This window comes from Bos taurus, chromosome 19 (genome assembly GCF_002263795.3).
Source record: "Bos taurus isolate L1 Dominette 01449 registration number 42190680 breed Hereford chromosome 19, ARS-UCD2.0, whole genome shotgun sequence".
Taxonomy (NCBI): domain Eukaryota; kingdom Metazoa; phylum Chordata; class Mammalia; order Artiodactyla; family Bovidae; genus Bos; species Bos taurus.
Window position 1 is genome coordinate 11,977,411 of NC_037346.1, and position 23,049 is coordinate 12,000,459.

At 39.3% G+C, this 23,049-nt stretch overlaps 1 protein-coding gene and 1 long non-coding RNA gene across 11 annotated transcripts in view; one reads left to right on the forward strand and one right to left on the reverse strand.

The window, feature by feature from the left end:
• The window catches only part of BCAS3 (BCAS3 microtubule associated cell migration factor), a 586,592-nt gene that overhangs the window by 277,699 nt on the left and 285,844 nt on the right, over positions 1 to 23,049 (reverse strand). For all 10 annotated transcript variants that reach the window (XM_059878411.1, XM_024980624.2, XM_059878412.1 and 7 more), the window contains 3 exons: positions 13,560 to 13,660; positions 10,954 to 11,150; positions 4,907 to 5,004 (listed from right to left, as the gene is read on the reverse strand). In XM_059878411.1, the coding sequence (XP_059734394.1) occupies positions 4,907 to 5,004; positions 10,954 to 11,150; positions 13,560 to 13,660 (396 nt within the window). The remainder of the gene's footprint in view (positions 1 to 4,906; positions 5,005 to 10,953; positions 11,151 to 13,559; positions 13,661 to 23,049) is intronic.
• LOC112442603 (uncharacterized) lies at positions 17,627 to 20,293 on the forward strand. The gene is made up of 2 exons (XR_003030769.2): positions 17,627 to 17,937; positions 19,847 to 20,293. It is a non-coding gene; the product is annotated as an uncharacterized lncRNA (long non-coding RNA).

A 23,049-nucleotide genomic window follows, 5' to 3' on the forward strand; every position in this document is an offset into this window, starting at 1 on the left:
CCTGCATGGCATGTGGGGTCTTATTCCCTGATCTGGGATTGAACCCGTGCCCACGGCAGTGGAAACAGGGAGTCTTAACCACTGGACCACGAGGGAAGTCCCTTACATTCTTTTCACAGAGGCAGAGAAGAATAGCTAGGTAGGAAACATGACTTGTTGAAGGTTTTAGCAAGAGTTCAAGACCATGACTATAATACCATGGTGTCTATCACCTGTTATGAAAATCATGGAGCTAAGTGACCTCACCACGGTAGACTGAACGGTGTTTCTTATAAATCCCTTTGCTCTTACCACCAGCATCTCTTATGCCCCTGATGGCTTTAAGATACAATAACAAAGTCTGTATGCCTCTGATTGGAATGGCAACTATAGATACATGAAATATAGCCCTTAGGAATATAGTTCCCCCAGTGCATCAGAGAAATCTCTGTAAGATAAAACCATGCCTCCATAAGAATCTCTCTCCAGCAGAGATTTGGCTGCTGTAATAATATCCTTGTTGTCTACCCAACCATACTTTTCTAATAGGTATAATTTCTTTTAAGGAAATGGCAACCCACTCCAGTGTTCTCGCCTGGAGAATCCCAGGGACGGGGAAGCCTGGTGGGCTGCCATCTGTGGGGTCGCACAGAGTTGGACACGACTGAAGTGACTTAGCAGCAGCAGCACAAAATGCCAAATACACAAAGTAGGCACAATTGATCATTATAAAATCAATAAAATCAAACCAGTTTGGGTTTTCTTCAAGCAAACAAATTATTTAGATATCTGCAAGAATTGGGTGCTGAAAGCCTGAATTAATTAAGTCCTTAGAAATCATTTAGATGACTCCAGTTGTACAGAAAAAAGAACATTTCTCTTGAGTCAAGAACAGCAACAAATACCAGATCTGCAACTCTGTCCCTGTTTAGTGGAGTGTGTGAGGTAGCACCAATACCTGATGTATCAAAGCATGCTGGAAAGAACAAGAACTTGTTTTACTGCTCTGTCACAGCTTCCCTTCCCCTCCTGTCAACTGCTCAGGAATGTACACCCAAGCTGCTCTCACCACTTCTAATAACATTTTCTCTATAAAATGTTTACTTTAGTAGAGTCTGACAAAGATGTCTGCTCTTCATACAAGTGGGGCATAAGTTTGTCTTTGAATCTCAGTTGCTTTGAGTTCTTTCTTGGTAAACACCAATTTCCATAGTAAAACTACAAACGAGGACAAACAAACTTAGGACGAACCAGATCTTTCCAGGCTCTGCGTGGATGACTCACCAGCAATTAGAGCTGTTATTAAGTTATCCAACAAGTTATGCAGCCTGCACATCTTGAAACAAGAACTGCAGCCACCCAAGTGGGAAACAAAGTTTGAACAGGACCCTGACACTATTTCTACCTTCCTGCCCTTTCAGCCCTACACCTTTACCAGAAGGACACGGGTTACAAAGGACAAACAAAAGCAAGAAATTCTTAGATACCTAACCAAAAGAAAAGTACAAAGGGGAAAACAGGAAGTAATCATGACATGCGTTGTCTAGAAATACTGTCTGATTCAGACGCTGATGTTAATCAGGTGGATAGGAAAACTGGAGCAGTTCCTTCAGATCTCATTTTTCTGGGTAGCCTGTGTGTATAGGCAAATCTATGAAGTCCATTTCCAGAATGGCATTCTCCTTAGACAAGAAGGGAACCTCTGACAATTAACTTCGAAATCTGAGGCAGGGTAGTATTTTTTTCAGTCTCCAAATATCAGAGGAAACACGACATGGGAAGTAGCATCTACATATAAAACAATTATAGATCTGCTGAGTCTAAAATATACATATATAAAGAGACAGCAAGAAACTTGTTCACAGGTACCTAAAGGTATGGAATTTACACTATGCCTAAATCATCTAAGTTATTAAGTGAAAAACTTGTAGTTTAATACATCTCTGTGTGAAGGAGTGAAGCACAAACATACCACCTAATCAAGAGTCTCTGTAAGAATTTGCCAGCAAGAGTGGCACAATGTCCCACTGATTTTTGTTTCAGTAGAGTAACACTGTGGGACACACAGATACTGAAAGCAGAACATACAGATCCAAGGTGTAAATAATATTTTCACTTTGAAGATGGTCATAGCCATCAGAAGATCTGGTCATATCAAGTTGTATTTTTAAATTCTACTCCTTTGAAAAGTAATTTGATGAACAATAATTACACCACCACTAGTTTAGACAGAGCAAGAGCTGTCACTAAAATAAAGGGATAGCTACAAAGTCTGCCACAGGAACAATTAAAAAGACAATATGTTTAGTTGTATAAATTGTTTAAAGGTAAGACACAAAGCAAGGAACCCTGATAAGAGGAGGCGCCACACTGGTCATACCTCTCTAAGCAAAGGCAATCAAAACTCCAGATTAGCATCTTCATAACAAGCAGCTGACTCCAAGGCATGGGTCATAATCAGAGACGTATTTCCTGGTTCAGGAGCAACTAGACTCTTGTTAATAGAAGAATCTAAAACAGAATTTCCCTATAAACCTCTTTTCATAAAGAACCCAAATCAGAGTTTGAGATTAGCAGATGCAAACTATTATATAGAGAATGGATAAACAACAAAGTCCTACTGCACAGCACAGGGCACTGCAGTCAGTATCCCGCGATAAGCCACGGTGGGAAAGAACACGAAAAAGAAACGTACAACTGAATCGCTTCGCTGTGTAGCAGAAATTAACACTGCATTGTAAATCAACTGTACTTCAATAAAATAAATTAAAAAAAAAAACAAATCATTTATAGTTTATCTTGTTAAATCAATAGAAAAGTAACACTGTTACAATAGTGGCCCCACTAGACACAATCGATGAAGTTTTGCCAACAAAATATTATCTGCCCACTTAAAAAAATGTGATCAGTGAAAGAGATCCAGACCATTGGAGAGGTGGAAAATAACTCACAGAAGTCTAATTCCTCATCTATGGTGTTCTTTAGCTCAGCTAGAGAAAGCACACGCATTTCATTGCTCTGGCTGTCATTCTGAAAGGGGCTAATGATTTTCTGCAATGAAAACAGGCTGAGAAAAATAATGGAACTTAGTCACCAAGAAGTAAAGACAAGTCAAGCAGAGGCTCAGAGCTGGGAGAACAACATCCGAGAAACTGCTGTGTGTTTCACTGATAGAAACCTAAGTGTTGATAAATCAAGACATACGATCTATTCCTTACTCAAACATCAACAGGAAACTCTTCTTGCAGCAGAGTTAAACAAAATTATGGAATCAATAGTTCATTGAAATTCCTCTCTGTGGCATGAGAGAACTTTATAAAGAGCTAAAGTTGAGATAGTGCTATATGATATATACAGTCTTTCCCCAGACTATAGCATTGAATATGGCACATTTAATAATACATATGGCAACTGCTTTAGTGACGTGCATTTCATCTAACCAACGGCCAGTTACTTGACTCTAATAATATGGCAGTTTAATAATATAAAAAAACAAACCCCCCAATCAACAAAGCCTGCTACTGTAATCTTGAATAAAACACTTCAGGTTAAAATATATCATTTCCAGGATTCACAGTTGTAAATGGTAATTCCATATGAACAGGATCTGTTAAGCATTCTCAGACCGAAACTATCAAAAAGATTTATTAAGTCACCTATCTCAATATCTCTTGCAGTGCAAGTCTAGGGACCTTAGATATTGCTGTGCTGGTTTCCAGGGGACAGCCCTGGTTGCCAAGCTAAAGCTGAGGAACAAGTATGAGTCCTCTAAAATACAAGTTTACACTAAGGATGAAAGCACAGCCCTCAACGTGGACCGTGCGCTCAGACACAAAGTGCAATCCACTGACAAACAGCTCAGAAAGCCAAGGAAAAGTACAAAACCCATTAGCTTTCAAACTTCGAAACGTCCAGAGACAGAATCAGAAACAGAAGCTTTGGTCTTTTAAAAGTGGCCTTCACAAATCAGTTTTGTGTTTGTTTCCATTTTCTTTCACAGTTTAAGCCTCAATCAGATCAGCTGTCTCCAGGGATTTTGAAATTGCTATAGATTAAAATCCTCTCTGACTCAACTGTTTGACTAATGCCGGGTGTTTAATAATTCTACTTGTAAGAGACTTTTTTTTGATGAAACCCTGCTGTATGCAAGTTTCAGATGCTCCACAGCTGTGCCATATAGAAAGCATCACTGTCCTTACTTTTGTTATCACTGCATTTAGAGATGAGAAAATGTATCATGGAAAACAGTTCTGTTATTTGGCAGATGGGACCAAAAACAATTTTACAATATTAATTTAGCAACCATCACCTATAGAGGCAAAGACCTATTTCCAGGTACCAAGGATACATATTCGTGGCTTGGTTCCAAGGATAGGAAGTTAATAACTGTTTTAGACGGACTTAAGTTAATGAATTTCTAAATTTCATGCTTTCAATAATAAAGCCATTTAGGCTATAGCAGTTGGACTCTCTGCTTCCACAGATCAGGCACTTTGATACTCCACAGGTTGAGTAAATTGAATCCATATATTGTATTTACGTTCTCTGTCAAGGTTGCTTTTCCACATTTGAGAGATCAAAGGCCAAAACAGTCATCAACCCTGTAGCCTTCAATACTGTGTTCATTACATTTAATCAAGTGCCAACTCCATGGTATCATTCACCAACCTTAACAATATTTAAATGCATGGCATTGTTTAGCAACAAATGTAGGCACAGTATTGTTTTAATACATAAACACACACACAACTTGCCACACTCATGTGCACGCACACTTGCTTGCTCACATGCAGCCATCCCTCCTCATCCTCCTTCCCCAAGAGAAGAGAAAGATGGCAAGAAATATACAGTATCTACATTTGCAAGAAAAGAAGTTAAAAAGGCATGGGGGAAAAAGCCATTAAACATTTTGTATGCAGTCTTCTACCTGAGGCAGCATCAATCACGGTGGAAATTCCCCTTCGATCAGACACTGGACGGGATGACCCTGGCATGCTGACTGGGTCAGAGCGGACTGGCTGGATCCTGCAATGCAATTGAATTTAATTCACATATGTTACCAGCATCAAAACTGTCCCATGCTACAACAGACCTTAAATCGGCAATGCTGGAATAGCCCAGTCCATTAAAGAACCATTCACTCTAAAACAAGGCAAATGGGTGAACTGCAGTCCCTAAGGCTCTTGCAAAAGACTTAAAGCACAGTATTCTCTACACTCTGGACCCCTTCTTCTCTTTGTGTGGTTTTCAACAGCTTAAGGGGTTGAAAAACGGATATTCATTTACAAAGGGGCAAATGAAATGGAACGAGAGAAGACACAAAACAAATTATGCTGAATCCTTGGACATCTGAAAAGTGTACGTGGAATCTAGAAAAATGGTACATAGGAAGCTATTTGCAAAGCAGAAGTAGAGCAACAGATGAAGAGAACAAGTATATAGACACCAAGGTGGGGAAGGAGAAGTGGGATGAGTTGAGAGACGGAGGCTAACATATATACTATGTATAAAGCAGATAACTAATGAGAACCTAGTGTATAGCACAGGAAACTGCTCAAAGTTGATGGGAGGGGAGTTTGGCGGAGAATGGATAAATGTATATGACTGGGTCGCTCTGCTGTGCACCTGAAACTATCACAACTATATTTTAGTGACACTCAAATACAAAATAAAAGGTTAAAAAAGGAAGATGAAGAGTTTTAAGAATCTTCAAATTCATGAATAGAATCGTTGCCTTCCTTAAAAGATATCAATTGATACAAAAATTTGAGCCACTCCCTTAAAATCCTTAAAGAAAATTATTTTACATATGGCAACAAGCATAGGATAACAAACCTAGACAGCATATTAAAAAAGGAGAGACATCACTTTGCTGACAAAGGACCATACAGTCAAAGCTATGGTGTTTCCAGAAGTCATGTACTGATGTGAGAGGTGAACCATAAAAAAGGCTGAGTGCCAAAGAATTGATGCTTATGAATTGTGGTCCTGGAGAAGACTCTTGAGAGTCCCTTGGTCTGCAAGGAGATCCAACCAGTCCATCCTAAAGGAAATCAGTCCTGAATATCATTGGAAGGACTGATGCTGAAGCTGAAACTCCAATATTTGACCACCTGATGTGAAGAACTGACTCATTTGAAAAGACCCTGATGCTGGGAAAGATTGAGGGCAGGAGGAGAAGGGGGTGACAGAGGATGAGATGGTTGGATGGTATCATCGACTCAATGGACATGAGTTTGAGCAAACTTCAGGAGATAGTGAAGGACAGGGGAGCCTGGCATGCTGCAGTCCATGGGGTCGCGAAGAGTCGGATATGACTTAGCGACTGAAAAACAACACAGGATAACACAGCTGTGTTGGGATGTGGCTGCCAGGGGGTTAGCTAAAATCTCTACACTCTAACTGAGTTACCTCCACAATATCACTAATTAGCATGTAAGAATCAATTAGAATGTCAGCAAAATTGCAATTTACTACATATGAGTTTAAGTTGCTTGGGAATGGTAAATCTATTAATGCTAAGAGTCTAGTTCCAGCTGTATTTCTGCACTATTCACTGAAGGATTTCTGTATGGCCCAAAGAGCTGAGAGGCCCAGGCAACTTAAAGGAAAAAAGACTTACCATAATAGTCTAAGTGTGTATGTTTTGGCAATGCATTCATTCAATAAGTATTTGTTGAGTATTAGTTATGTGTCACTAGTATTCTAGGAACAAGCAGAAACAAAACACAAAATGCAAAGTCTGTGTGCAGATACATGGTATAGCACATGAGCATTCAAGACTGATGCAGAGGAAAACTAGTGTGAAAATGAATGAAATAGGTAAAAAAAGCTTGAAAAGAGGAAATGAGGGAATGAATGCATGGTCCACAGCAGAGTGAGAGGATTTTGTGGAGCTGGAACAGAAATTGGACCTCTATACAGTGTTAGGATGATGTATTTATATGCAAAGGAGCAAGAAGATCCCTTTAAAGACAGAAGTAGAAAAAGCAAACCCCTGGATTTGTGGCCAAGCATGATAAATGCAGGTCATCTTGACGAGCATGATTTGGCTTATGCATGGAGTTTATAGAGGATATTGATGAAGATAAGTTGATAAGCACCATGAGACATTACAGAAGCCTGACATTTCAATTACGGACTGTAGAAAAAGGGTCCTCACTGAAAGCACAGTAGGAATGTGTATGTGTTTGTTGTATGAAAGGAAGAAATAGGAGGGAGGTGAAAAATGCATTTGACCTAGCACTGGAAGTTGGAAATGCTGGTATGCTAATCACTGATCACTGCTCTAGCGGTGTACGACCCAGTAGCCCTTCTATATCAGCTTATTTTCCCAAGCCAGTTATGGTGATCCCATCGTCTCATGGTGAGATTAATTAGGTCTGCAATGAGTGGGTCTAAGCAAACGTGGGCCAATAAGAAAACAGGAAGAGTTTACTTCAAGTTTCTAGAAGAGCTGTTTTCTGGGTCTTAATGAAAAACAAGCAGCTAGTCTGTTAGATATGCTCAGTGCATGCAAATTAAAGCTGCCTCCCAGTCTAAATAACTTATGTGGGCTAATAAATTTCCTATTACTAATTCAATTTATACCACTGGAGTTTCTGAATCAGCCAGGGTTGTGGGTGGAGTGTGCTTTGGGCTAGATGAAAGCAGGCTGGCCAAGAACTGATGTACTGAAACCAGGCACCAGATACACAGGGGTTTAGTCTATTATTCTTCTTAATTTTACAAATTTTATATATGCTTGAAATGTTTCCATAAAAAAAAATACAAAAATAAAAACAAACTGGTAGGGGTGATGAAAATGTCCCAGAATTAGGAGGATGCAGCAGAACATAGTGACTACACTAAAACCACTGAACTGTACGCTGCGCTTTATGTTATATTCATTACATATCATTTAATAACATGATTAAAGTGTGAGGATCTAATGTATCACACAGTAACTACGGTTTTGATAATACTGAAGTTTGCTGAAATAGTAGAAGTTAAATGTTCTCACACAGAAAGATCACAACATACATATATAAAATGTATCAAACAATGGATGTATTAATTAACTAGATGAAAAAATGAAATGAAGTTGATTTCCCAGGAGCTAACCTTGAATGGAAAACTAGGTTTTATATCTCATTCTTTTACATTATCTATTTCTCAGGTCTATTCATAAATATTTCATTGACCTTTTTCTACATGTTAAATCCCTATTCCAAGTAAGGAGCAGCTCTAAGATTAGCCAGGCTCCCCTGGTGCCTCAGTGGTAAAGAATTCACCTGCCGATGCAGGAGACATGGATTCGTTCCCTGGGTCGGGACGATCCTCTGGAGAAGGAAATGGCAACCCACTCCAGTATACTGGCCTGGTAAATCCCACGGACAGACGATATTGGCGGGCTATTGCCCATGGGATCATAAAAGACTCAGACACAACTGAGTGATGAAACAACTCTGAGGTTAGCCATTCCTGATCCCCTCATGGATATGACAGCCAACAGCACACCTGACAGTTGCCATTTTGGTGAGGATACAGGAAGGCAGACTATCGCAGCATCATATTGATTCTCGGTGATCTGGGGTACAGAAGGCACTGGATGTGAAGGGCTGGTTGCACCAAAAGATCTAAACAAGACTTCACAATTTAAAGGAGAAAGTAAAATCAGCAGCCATGATGCCGAAAGAATTGTAGAACCAGACGTAAGGAGCCAGGATAAAGTGATGGCGCCCAGAGACGAGGAGAATATCAGGAGTGGGATTTTTAATTGGATGTGGGGCAGGAAATGGTACTAAACAGGACACGTAATTGAAATAATGTGAGATAAGTCTGAATTTTTCATCAAAATTGTGTTCTAATGGGGTTAAGATCTTACCAAGGGCTCATATGCTCAAAATTTTAAATATAAACTGCAAGCAAAATACAACAAAATTATAAACCTGGGACTAATATAAAGGTTTCTAGTATTTATACATGCTCAACAAATAGGATATAAACAATTTAAAGATAAATACCAGGAGCTTTGTAGTATAAGAAAAAGGAAAAGTCCCTGAGGAAAATTCTAGAAGGACTTCAGGAATAAAGCTCTGTCGGAAGCAGCAAGTTAGAGAGCTCTTAGACAAAGACCTGCATCTGAAATAAGGGGTAACGAAGAAAGCTAGAGGAGGTCCACAACCAAGCAACAGGGCCAGCCCTGGGACTCTGCGCTCCCAATGCAGGGGGCCTGGGTTCAATCCCTGTTCAGGGAACTAGATCCCACATGCCACAGCTAAGTGTATGCTGCAAATAAAGATCCTGCATGCAGCAACTAAGACCCAGCATAGCCAAATAAATAAAAATTTAACAAATTCAAAGGAACAGAGCTGGGTGTACAGAACTGGAGATGTTCTCTAAAGAAAAAGGACAGGATCTTATCAGAACAGCAGGTGACAGTCATCAGAAAAAAAGGCAGGGAGGGTGGTCGCTGAGAATCTTGTAAATAGTAAAGAGAATAAACATAGTTTTATAGGTCCATTTTATTACTATTTAAGCAACAGAATAACCTACAAAAACAGATGAATATGCACTGAATCACTAAGCTGAGAACTGACTCTGCCTGACTTCCTGAAAATGGATCATACTTTATAACTGCTTTCTGGGAAAATGGTCCAGCATCCACCGAGTTGCCTCACAACTTAAGAAAAGTTCTATTTCTAGAAAGCTGAAGAAAATATAATAGACCCAAAAGAGCAAAAAAAAAAAAAAGTGAAGAAATAAAAAGCGAAAGAAAACTAAAATACTTGAAAAGGTATTACAGGAGACATGTTTCATTCCCTGTGCATGTGTGCTAAGTCGCTTCAGTCGTGTCTGACTCTCTGCAGCCCTACAAACTGCAGCCCACCAGGCTCCACTGTCCGTGGGATTCTCCAGGCAAGAATACTGGAGGAGGGTGCCATTTCCTCCTCCAGGGAACATTTCCAGGGATCGAGCCTGGGTCTCTTATGTCTCCTGCACTGGCAGTGGGTTCTTCGCCACTAGTGCCTCCCGGGAAGCACTACATGAGTTGTTCTTAAAGAGGATGAGATGGTGGGATGGCATCACCAACTCAATGGATGTGAATTTGAGCAAACTCCGGGAGATAGTGAATGACAGAGAAGTCTGGTGTGCTGCAGTCCACGGGGTCGCAAAGATCTGGACACGACTTAGCAACTGAACAGAAAGAAGAAACTAGTCTTAATTCACCTCTACAACAGCTTTTGCCTTAACAAAGAATAAAAATTGGTTATATATTTGTATACTTACAGTATAAAAATTTGTGACTAATGTTGACAAAGAAGTAGAATAAAAACATATTCCCAACATATGATTGGAACACATTTTTCAAACAATTTTTTAAAAAAGAGATGCAAGAAAAAAGTGAGAGGGTTATTTTAGATTGAAATAAACATATAATGTAGAAATTTTTCTGAAAAGAACACAAAGAAAGGAAATCATATTGCATTAGACTGGGCCCTTCATCATCTGTTGTACCTTGATATGTCAAGTCTTGGTATAACAAATTAAATTGCTAAGCAAATTTAAGTTGCAAAAGTCAAAAAGTTCTCAATTATGTTTAAAAAAAAAACCTAAAAATAAAAAGCATACTCTGTAAACTTTGTATAATGATTCTTACAAGTGAGGATCAAAGAATATATATGATGAAAACACAGAGAGAGAGGATAATCAGAAATACGAGAAAGGCAACATAAAATAGGATGGCTTTTAAAAGTGCACTGAATATTCGATCCAGGAAAGTACAATCTAGAACACAAATATTTATGGGAGGTGATGAGATCTCACGTAAGATCCTCAGTGATTAATAATGAATCACAAGTCACAGTGCAACAACATGTGTTCTGCAACATGACACAGTGTAAAGGGGGGAAATGTAAAGATTATCTAAGATGTTCACCACAAATGAACATATTAATCTGGTCAAATCTCTCTCTAGTTCTTATTTCTTACCTGAGACTGTTGAGGTCAAGATCATCTGTATCAAAATCTGAAAGGGGCTGTGGAGTATCACTTGGACCATGAGACTGCAACACAGATGAACTGGATGATATGACTGTGGTTTGGCCTGAGGGATGGATGGTTTTGAACTGGAACTGTGGACCCATCCACAGACGTCTGTGGGGTCCGGTATGCGTTACAATTTCTACCTGGAACAGATCAGAAATCATGATTGAGATGTATCATGACCACCCTCTGAGAGCCTTTCATGATCCCCCCATCTCATCTCTGAACGCTCACATTCTCCAAGAAGCCCATCTTAACCCAGTGGGAGAGGGAGAGGGTGTCATCCACAATCAGAAAGTTGTGACAACAGCAGCCTGAATAGACATTCACTACATTCATCTACTGGTTTTTGTCATAATATAATAAAAATTCATTTAGTGTTTGTATGTGTATAAACACACACACACAGCCCACACACACACAACGCAAAAATCACACGAATATAAAAGGCCCAGTTGCCTGCCTCATACACCTAGCATCAGCTGCCTAAGGACTACTTTTTTCACTCATTCTAGACAGTCCTTATCACTCTGCGGGCATGCAATGAACACTACACTTGTCAATCCACATATTAAAAGTAATTCCTTCACTGAGGACTAAGCTCATAACAAATGCGAAGTTGTTCTTCAACTATCCAAGGATAAGAAAACGTCTGAAATAATTTAACACTCACAGCCAGTTTCTTTCCACAATTAAATATTGTAATATTTACTATACTTCCCTCAAAATTCCCCCAAATTCACTTTTAAAGAAGACAGGATTACAAATTTTCTCTCAAACTAGATTTGTCTTCAAAAATACCATTTCTTAACTACAGTGTTTCCTCAGCTCCCATGAATGTTGACATAGGTATTTTAAATGCTGCAGAACAGTAATACCAAAATGCCTTATGAATTTCATGCTCTATGGAAGAGGCAGGGAATGTTGCCAATATTAGACAAAGCAGAGAGGAAGACATGCAGTAAAACCTAAAAATAAACATGTGATTTTATAAACGAGCGACTTGAATGAGAGACTAAATATGCAAACCTTTGGTGAGACACTATTTCTCAATGTCTTATAATTGCTACATCCACGTCTATACACACAGTTCATAGAACTGACTTCCCATGGGCCTTAGTGTTGCCCTGAGTTCTTCTATATTTAATCACATTTCTCTGATTGTGGTGATTAATTCTTAACAAAACACAACTGAAAAGGTTCTCGGAGTGCAGCTCCGTGTTTGTGAAGTCCTAACGGGCAAAAGCACCATGGTCTTGGAACAATATCCACATTCCCGCTAATCACGGGGAGAAAACGACTCAGATTTAGGACAGTGATTTCTCATTCAAGGAGTTGTATTCAGCAACATAAATGAGGCCACAGATAAAGCATGCTGTGTATTTTAAGCTCAAAACCATCAGTGTCACAGAGCCGAGAGGTAAACAGATGCCTGTGCAATTTCACTGAGGCGATGGCCAGATGTTCCAGCTCATCCTCCTGTTGTGTGCGGTACAAACATATTGTGTATACTTTCACACTGACAGCACACATTACCCCTTTTTCTAATTGAAAAGTTGAAGTGAAGGACAGTGGTTTCTCTGCCAGCATCCTTTTTCTAAAAGCTTCGTTTGTGGTATCCTCAAAAAAGGATACACCTCCATGTGCAACCTAAAGGAGCTTTTCCTGTGAGTATTTTCAGTGTGATGAAATGTCTGTCACCTAGAAATAATTTCATTCTCTGGTTTCCAGATTCCCTTTAGTAGTTTGGGCTCTCCTCCCTGAGAAAGCAGTGAAACTGCACCCGGGCCCCTAGGAGGCACCTGTCTGCTGAAAAGCCGCGGGATTTGGTAATCCGAGACCCGGTCATTAACTTCGCCCAGTGATGTCAGACTTGAAACAGACATAACAGCATCTGTAATGAAGTCACTTGTAATCTCATCATTTTGAAATCTGCCCGAGTATCTTTTATTTCAAAGCCCTTGAGATGAAGACAGCTTCACCTGGCAGGGGGAGGAAGGGTCAGTGGAAGCTGTTACAGGACTGGTTTGGAGACCCTTGGAAGCCATGTTACAAGAGCTTAGGAAAGGAAGGCCAGCCCAGCACTTGGGCAAATTAGGAGGCAGAACTTCCCTAATCAAAGTCTGGGCCCAGTCTTCAGAAAATGTTGCCTCCACAAAAGAAAGCCTGAAGATTGCTGAATGGCTTCACCATTTTAACCAGGCCAGTTCTTATCTTAATCCAAACAGTCCATCTGAAATCCAGGGTTCTGGGGGATATAAATGGCTTGTTTGAAAGATATTCGTACTTTATGTTCTCTGCATGAAAGCTAATGTACACACACATATATGTATATGTGTGTATAAAATATATGTATATGTAGCCCTGCAGCAGTATTTCTGAGAAATTCTTAATATGGAAAGATGATTAATTCTTGATGATCCTAAAAATAACCCGAATTCTGCCCATTTTCCTCTAAGGAAAAAAAATTTTTTTTAATTTCGAGAATAAAGAGAGAGAAATGGAGCTCTGTTTTCTGTCACCTTAATAGACCCGATGTTTCCGAGTCTCACCTGAGACAGCCACTCTTCATCTTCCTGTCCGCTATGGTCAGAAGCTAAACTGTCGTAGGACCCGTGCCGAGTAATGGGCCCAGGGCTTCCAGGGGGGGCCACTGACGGAGAAAGAAAACGTATTTAAACAACTTTAATCCATGCTGTGAAAAAAAAAAAAAAATGAATATGGGCATAACCATCCTGGATACTGTGGTGATTTATAAGCTAAAATAAGACATTTAACACACAATTCAAATAACTAATGAAGAAGAAAGATTAAATTTCTTAGGAGCAAGAAAAATCTCCAACTAGGAGCACATCTTAAAAAATATCTGTGGGAATCTAATCATGACATGTATCATTGTTGAAGAAATAAACACTTAACTGAATCTTAACAACATAAGTACATAAGAAGCAGTGACGATTCCATTGCCTGTGCAATGTAAGTGCTACACCTCGGGACACTTCAATGCCTTCCACCTAACAAAGAAATTAAGTTGATGCAGTTCTTATACTCTGGGAAGGGGTTTTAAAAACAAGTATCATATAAGATTCTTTAAGAGTATACTTAATAGTTTCACATAAATGGAAGGCATTAAAATATTTTAAATTTGAAAGCACTTTTAGTTCCTAAAACAATGATTCATCAAAAGAAATGTTTCTTTTTTTTTTTTAATGCTTCTATAGTTTCCCTGATTTTTAGGTCATAGGATACAGGCTTAAAACAGAAACAGCCCACTTCTCATACACAGAAGAACCTCTGCTTAGTGTCACTCAGGTGTGTCCTGGTACGTCAGGTCTGTCCACGGAATCCTCCAGGCAAGAATACTGGAGTGGGTAGCCATTCTCTTCTCCAAGAGATCTTCCTGACCCAGGGATTGAACCTGGGTCTCCTTCATTGCAGGAAGATTCTTTACTAATAGTAAACATGCCTAGGTTAGGGAGATCTCGTGGAGAAGGGAATGGCTACCCACTCCAGTATTCTTGCCTGGAGTACTCCATGGACAGAGGAGCCTGAAGGGCTACAGTCCATGGGGTCACAAAGACTTGGACATGACTGAGTGACTGATCTTTGCTTGCTGCTGCTAAGTCACTTCAGTCGTGTCTGACTCTGTGCAACCCCACAGACGGCAGCCCACCAGGCTCCCCCATCCCTGGGATTCTCCAGGCAAGGACACTGGAGTGGGTTGCCATTTCCTTCTCCAGTGCAGGAAAGTGAAAAGTGAAAGTGAAGTCGCTCAGTCGTGTCTGACTCTTAGCGATCCCATGGACTGCAGCCGACCAAGTTCCTCCGTCCATGGGATTTTCCAGGCAAGAGTACTAGAGTGGGATGCCATTGCCTTCTCCAGATCTTTGCTTAGTCAAAGCAAAAAAATGATTCAGTAAACATTTATTGAGTTCCTAGGAAACAAATATTATCCCAACAAAAACTTACTTAGCCTCCTCTACTTAAAGTCTCATACTTTTTATTTGCTTATTTTTATTATAAAAGAGGACTTTAATTTTTTAGAACAATTTTAGGTTCAAAACAAAATGGAAGAGAAAATACAGAGATTTCTCATACATTCTCTCCCTCATTAAACATTTTAATACTAAGAGAAATAAAGCAATAAAGTACTGAGGGGAAATAGAGAAAAGAAAAAAGAAGAGAACCAAAGAGGAAGGAAAGATGGTGACTACTGAAGAAACCTGGAAGAGACAGAAAAGAATGAGAGAAAGAAAATAATCTCAGAATTTCTACCACCCAGAGATATGTTTCTATACTTCAATATGTATATTTTCCAAAGGCTACAATTCTAAAATTGAAATCAGAGGATATGAACATATCTATATTTCTTAATGCATATTCCCAGAAAAAGATATACATTTCCACAAGGAGTAACTCACAAGCCAATCTCACAACGCTCTTGCCAGAACAAGTATTTTGAAGAACTAAATCTTAACAAAACAGGTTTAAGTGAGGTAGACAGAGCAGAACGTAGAGCAAGATTTTAAAGAAGACATACTCACCAAAACCTTATCTTAGCTAGCTGGGAGGGGAGAAATGACGCTTAAGCCAGTCAATCACTCATCAGAGGGAGATAAATAGTATTAAAATATAAGATTTGCAATGGTTAAAACTGTTAGCTGTTAGTTCTTCAAATCCTAGTTCTGCAGCTGAGAGGCAGGCTGGCAGCTGGCACGAAATACAAGTGACCACCAAAGCAAAACAATTCCCTATATTCTGAATATCATGAAGAAAAGAATATCATAATAATCAATGTTGAAGCATCCTTTTAAATAAAAACTGATATGTAATTATGTTTGTAAAAGGTTAGGTGTTTCCCAACCACTTGTAATATTTTAATAAATAAAGGTGAAATTCTTAATATAGAACAGAGCAAGAGTATGCCTCAAAGCTGCCCTCTCCTTAAAGACTAATCAAGAAGCCAACTAAGGACAAATAGTTAGAGGTCAGCACTCTTTGGAACGCAGCTGAGGCCAGAGAAAATTTTAAAGAGGTGAATGAATAGGCCATGCGTACATCTGAGAAGAAAGAGTTACAGAAAATATCAATTACAAAGATTTTGAAGTGGGAACATGAAATGTTTCGGTCATGTCAGAAAGCCAGTATGGTAGGTGCGGTGAGGGAAGCTGAGAGTGGAAGATGAATCAGGAAGGCCAAGAAGCCAGGGAGGGAGGGTCAGCAGATGGTTTAGGACTTTTTTTTAAAATAAAACTAGGATAGACAGATAACTGGAAAAATTGGAAGAGAAGTTGAGAAATTATACCCTTGTGTTACTAACCAGTACCTAATGTGATTTTTCCCCCCAAGAGTTTGTAATATACCCAACATGTGCTGAGCCCAGCCTACTACCTGTTGCAGAATAAACACTTTATAAATAAATGAATGAACGGAGCTTTTGATTCTAGAATAAATAATGAAGGCTACCAGGATGGTAGGATACTTATTCACTCATCATCAAAATGGGGATAAACTTGGGACTTCCCTAGTGGTCCAGTGGTTAGGATTCTGTGCTTTCACTACCGAGGGCCTAGGTTCAATTCCTGGTCAGGAAACTAAGTACCTGCAGCTGCAAGGCATAGCCAAAAAAAAAAAAAAGATATGTATGGAAGGGTAAATTTAAAAATAATCTAATGGCAGAGAATGGTGAGGAAGAGGATTATAGCTGAAAAAAACGTCAGTCATGAGTTGATGACTTTTGAGAATTACAGGTACATGGAGAGTCATTATACTGACACAATTTGTTTGTAATTTTGTGTATGTCTGAGATTTCCCACAGTGAAAAGTTTCTCAAGGAGGAAAAAAAAATCTCTTTCTACTCTTCCTCTTCTTCCCCTCCAACCTGTTTCCCAAAGGAACTGGTAAAAATACCAATCATATATCTATGAACCATTAAATCTGAATCCTAAATTTCTAAATAGAGATTGTGAGAAGAGTTACCATACTTTATGTTCACTAAAAAACAGTATTTCAATTAAGAATGCTTGGAAGAATTCAGAAGATTCACAATATAAAAATATGTGTAGTGGAAAAATATTTTTCAACATAAAGTAAATATCCTTTATCTCTCCCTCACATTTCTTTACATTTAAAACTTTCTCCAATCCAGGTAGGAAGAAAACTCCATGATTACTAGCTGGTGGAAACAATGACATACCCAGTCACAAAGAAGAGAGGAATTCAAAACCCTGACCCTGGGATAAGAAAGAGAGATTAAAAGTATGACAGTTAGGAGCAAAGCTTCCATGGTTTCCAAGCAGCTATTAGGAAAGACATGCAAAAACTGGAACAAGAGCCCCACAGACAGAAAGGGGAAAAAAGAGGGTTCCCAAGGAAGGGTACAAAAGTCAGAAAGTTTTAGGGATGAACAACTGTGAAAAACCCTAATTTCATTCTTGGGTAGTTTCAGGAAGTAGCAGGAAGTTCCACTTGGGAAACAGCATGGAGGTTTTACTCTTCTGCAGTGGAGAAGGTGTGCACATAGTGTGTTTTCACAGCTGAGCCTGTGACAACCTCTCCAAGTCCCCTGTGAATGTGATGACGAATATTTACTACACATTCAAGAGTAACATGGACAAGGTCCAGGCAATTGTCGGGCTTTGAAAAGGCTTTGAAACAAGGACGGATGCTACAAAGACCTATATGAACCAATGTGCTACTAGTTGCTCAGGCGTGTCCGACTCTGCAACTCTGCGGACTGCAGGCTGCCAGGCTCCTATGTCCCCGGAATTCTCCAGGCAAGAATACTGCAGTGGATAGCCATTTCATTCTCCAGGGGATCTTCCTGACCCAAGGATTGAACCCAAGCCTCCTGCATTGCAGGCAAATTCTTCACCGTTGGAGTCATCAGGGAAGCCCGTGAACCAATACAACAGCCAACAATTAAATCTGGTAAGGAACTGGGACATCTCAGTGGTGAAAAAATAGAGGTAAAATATCTTCAACAATCCCATCTCATATCTTTGCGCTATGTAAGCCCTACAGAATTTAGATGCAACTGTGTAGGAGGTTATAATTGACTGAGATTAATTTTTCCCTATTTGTTAGGACAGAGGTACAAAAGAGGACTAAAGAGAATTTATAGAAAATGAAGTTACATATGTTGCAAGCCTGAGTTTAATGGACCAACGTAAGCACCTTCTAGCTAAAGAAAAATAGTATCGTTTACATTTCCCAACTATTCTTAGGGGTTTCGCAGGTGGTTCAGTGGTAACGAATCTGCCTGCCAATGCAGGAGACGCAGGTTCAATCCGCGGGTCGGGAAGATCCCCTGGAGGAGGAAATGGCAACCGACTCCAGTATTCTTGCCTGGAGAAGCCCATGGACAGAGAAGCCTGGCGGGGTGCAGTCCATGGGGTCACAGAGAGTCGGACACGACTGAGCAAGCAGCACTGTTCTTAGATAGTTAATGATCCTGGGTTAGGAAAAGGGATATGGAATTTTGAAATAAAATTTTCTGCTATGCTCTATCCCTACTTTTAGTATAATCATTTAAAACAAGCCTATCCATCTAACTACAAAGGGTACACTGTCAACTTTTTTTACAGAATACAACTCCAAAAGTACTGCCTGTACACACAGGCATTTGATAAATATAGATCAACAACCCAGGGCAGGCTGAGCAGATCATTATGAGGTAACTGTGAGCTAGACTTTGTTTATATTGTGTTTTCAGGAAAGCAGATCATGCTTCTCGTGAGTAAATAAAAGCTAAAAAAAACCCACGAAGTGTATTTTAATGTCTTACAGTGATATATGAGTATGTGTACGTATGTGTGTATTCCTATGAATATATTTATACTTATACGTGTTTATGTGCAAAGCAAACAAAAAAAAAAATCTTCAGTGTTGACCTTTGCAAGTTAGTCTCGTTAATCAAACCCCCCAAAATTTCAAAATCAGTAGAACAACCGAAGTAAAATTATGAACAGAAACATTGAATGATCCTCTGAAAATACCCCTACAGCTGAATGCCCCATAACAAAATTCTCAGTCTGAAAACAGAAAATGTCAATTCATAATATAGATTCTCAAATTCATAAGTAGTTAGGAAGGGGATCAATGACCATAGAATTTTTACAAATTACCCACATAAAATATAGTAAAAGAGTTATAAACATTGTATTAACATATCTAAAATGATACTCTGAAATCTCATTTTTAACATTAATTAATGGACTACTTAAAGGTTAGGATACATAGGTTTGAGTCAAGCTTCCAAGAATGAGTTATTACCAGTCCTGAAGAAAGGTAGAACTCTCTTGAAATTTCAGGCTGTTTTATCCAAAGTAATAACTGTATATCCTCAATTCCAAGAAATCAAATTCTTTTTAGAATACCCCGAAACTAACAGCTAGATCTCAATAACCTAAGTTCATCTGCAATGAATCTAGTCTTCCAGTTGAAAGAGAGAAAGTACATTTTTATCATTAATATTAATACACTTTATATTAGAACAGGTAATTACTTTTCTCAAGTGTATTGGCCACAGTTTGGATACTCAGGAAAAAATTAGATCCCCTAACTACCGAGTTTACAACAGGGGACAGAGGATCTAGATATTCTATTAAAGAAATGAAAGGAATAACTATTTGATCTCAGCACCATTCATCCTTAAAAGCAATGAAAGGAAAAAGAGTTGACAATACATTTGAAAGTTAAAAGAGACTAACCACATACAGGTTATAAGCATCGTTTTTCTAAAAACTAACACAAAGCATACTGCTGCACAATGAGCCGTGCTTATTTATAAACTCAATGAAGGGACAATCTATCTGATTCTGTTATGTTCTTGTTCTAGTCTTTCCTGCATCTCTTGAACTCCCAGTAATAAATTCTCGAAGCTTCAGAGGACACAGCTGCTGATCAAGCACAGGCTCTGCTGCTAGCGAAACTCCAAGCTCCCAACTTTAGGAGATGGTAAAAAAAAACTGCTATACTTCCTGAAACGAAGCTCAGTGCCACTGGAATCAGAGAGATCTACTTCTCAAGTAAGGGGGTGTGGAGCAGGGCTGACCCAAATGGCATCTACTTTTTTATCTGAGATGCAACTTTCAGCTTTAACTGCTGTTGCAAAGCCTAAAATCAGTTCATATGTTGAACAAACAGCACTAGAAAGAAACTTAGAGAGTCTTTCAATATGAAGAAACAAAAATGGATCCCAAGGTTTTTATTTGGAAAAGTGAGTGTGAGCTGGGTCTTACTGGCAGCTGAGTGGGCTGCAGAATAAAGTATTCTCCAGATTCAGGACCAGACTCAGTTTTTGCTTGCCCCTACTCCTTAACATATCCCCACAAATCCTCTGCAAACAATAAAACCCTTACCATGCTGAAGTCTTTAGTGGAGACCTGAGAGGTGAATAATGTTGTGCCAGTATTATTCAGTCCTTCAGGTTATTTAGGGGAACAACATTCCTTTTTCTAGCAACAGAGAAATTTGTGAGTTAAATGACATCATGCTGCCTTGAATGAAACAGCTCAGGCTCAAAGTTCACCCAAAGGCCAACAGTGATAAACCCTCATCCAAGGACAAACTTCAATATATTTTCGGTACTTATTAAAAACAGCATTTATAGAGCAGCCATACAATAAGAGAAGGCTCTTTACCAAACTCTGTTTCTGATCAGAAAGCACTCAGGATCTGAGGAAGAAATTCTGCTTGGAAAGGTAGTTTCTTAGCTCAGAAAATAATATTTGCCTTTTAAGAAGAAAGGCTCAAAGACAAGTAATCCAAAAGCAAAACGGACTAAGGCATTTCCTAAGGAACAAGCAATTCACAGAAGAGGAAATACAACAGCCAACAAACACATATAAAATAGTAGTAATCAGAGACTTGAAAAATTTTACAGGTTATGCTTTCATACTATCAAACTGGTAAAAATTAAACTCTGGACTTTTAAAAAATAATTTTGTAAAAAGGAGAAGGCTTTCAGGTCAAAAATAACACACCTAACTATCTCTATGGAAGCCTAGAAGTTTTCTAACTTATAAATGTTTCCACTTATATGTAAAGGAATTTGCTGAATTTCACACATAGAATAATCTAGCAATAGCACGATGTATTACTGGCTACTCTGTTCATTATGAGCCATCTCTCGTACCAGTGCGACAACAGCTGAAGCACTCCAACACATATAAAAGGGAGCAGGTTTGACCCGAGCTATATATTAAACGGACCAGTGATCTTCCTCGCACCCTGACCCTGCGGTACCGCAGATGCTCCCTAATTAATTATTAAAGTTTTCTAACAGTCAGTCATTGTACGTCTCTGGTTTCACTTTCCTTTTATTCCACATTCCCAGAAGAACAGTCACAGGCAATATATAATTAGAAAAATGACGTATCCTCATTGCCTACGAGATAACAGATTTCATTGGGTAACTGACACAGGGTCATCTCTGCCTCACCTGCTCTTCTCCCTTGCGCTGCCCCCAAAGCATCATATAATATTCCCACACAAGACATAAGCTAAGGCGCTTTCGTTTGGTTCTTCCTGCGACCATAACGGTCCACTGCCGTTTTGCATCTGGACAAGCTGTACCTGGGGGGAGTCTGGAAGGGTTCACAGTTTAGTTTTGCTCATCCATGTAACTCTAAATGTCATAAAAATGGACCGATAGAATAAAACATAATGGCTTCATGCTATCAGCAAGATCAACTACTCCACTGAAAAGTTCAAACTGTCCCGGCACACTTCTGAGAACTGAATAGGCTGCAACATTTGCAATTAAGGTCACCTGGAAAGATACACACAATTTAATGTGTATTATGGCAACTCAACTCACAGTACAACCACATTATACATACATTAAGCCAGCAGCAGGATAACTAGAAAAGTCCACCCTGGCTATTTTAAAGGAACATAGCCTGTCTGTATAATACCTTGCTTGCAGCTTACAGTTAAGTTTGTCTTGCCAAGGGTTAGATAACCTACTCAGAAAAATAAGTCTAAAAACAACAAAACCATTCTTATCAAAGCTCACCTTTACATAACAGTTGCCTCAGGGAAGAAAGGGATGAAGGAATGACTCATTTTCCCCTAAATATTCCTTGGCACCATTTAAATTGTGTATACTATGTACCAACTTGGGCTTCCCTGGTGGCTCAGATGGTAAAGCGGGTTCGATCCCTGGGTAGGGAAGATCCCCTGGAGAAGGAAATGGTAATCCACTCCAGCAATCTTGTCTGGAAAATCCCATGGATGGAGAAGCCTGATAGGCTACAGTCCATGGGGTCACAAAGAGTCGGATACGACTGAGCGACTTCACTTTCACGTACCAACTTAAAATTTGATAATTATAAAAGTTGGGGAATAAGCACAATACAAGTAATATGGTTAGTGAAATCAACCTAACAAGTCAAGAAGAGAAAACAGAGAAATCACAAGCACTTCAGTGAATGATGGAAACCCAATGCATGAAACGAAAAGGTGAGTTTATAGCATTTCCCCCCATATTTCCTTAGGTTTTGTGACATTTTCCTTAAAAGGGGAAATGGAAGTGGTTTTATACACTCTTTCTCTCATATTCACTGTACACATCTTTGTTTATCAGCGTTTAGCAACTACTCAAGTACACACGGGCTTCCCTGGTGGCTCAGTGGTAAATAAAGAATCTGCCCCCCAGTGCAGGAGATGTGGGTTCAATCCCTGGGTTAGGAAGATCCCCTGGAGAAGAAAATGGTATCCCACCCCAGTATTCTTGCCTGGGAAATCCCATGGACAGAGGAGGCTGGTGGACTACAGTCCCTAGGATTGCAATCAGATGTGACTTAGCAAATAAACAATCCAATCAAATACACATGGTAGTGTATGTTTTTACTGAGAGAAATAACTGCTTACTGGTGCTAATTCTGGGCAGAATCATGAGCTGTAATCTCTTGATAATGGCAACTGTATTCTCACAGCTACCTCTGTACGTTAGACGCATTTCTTTCAGGAATAATCAGTTCTCAATTCAAACACTCTAAAATACAATATCCTCTATAAGAGACCTAAGATGGGAGC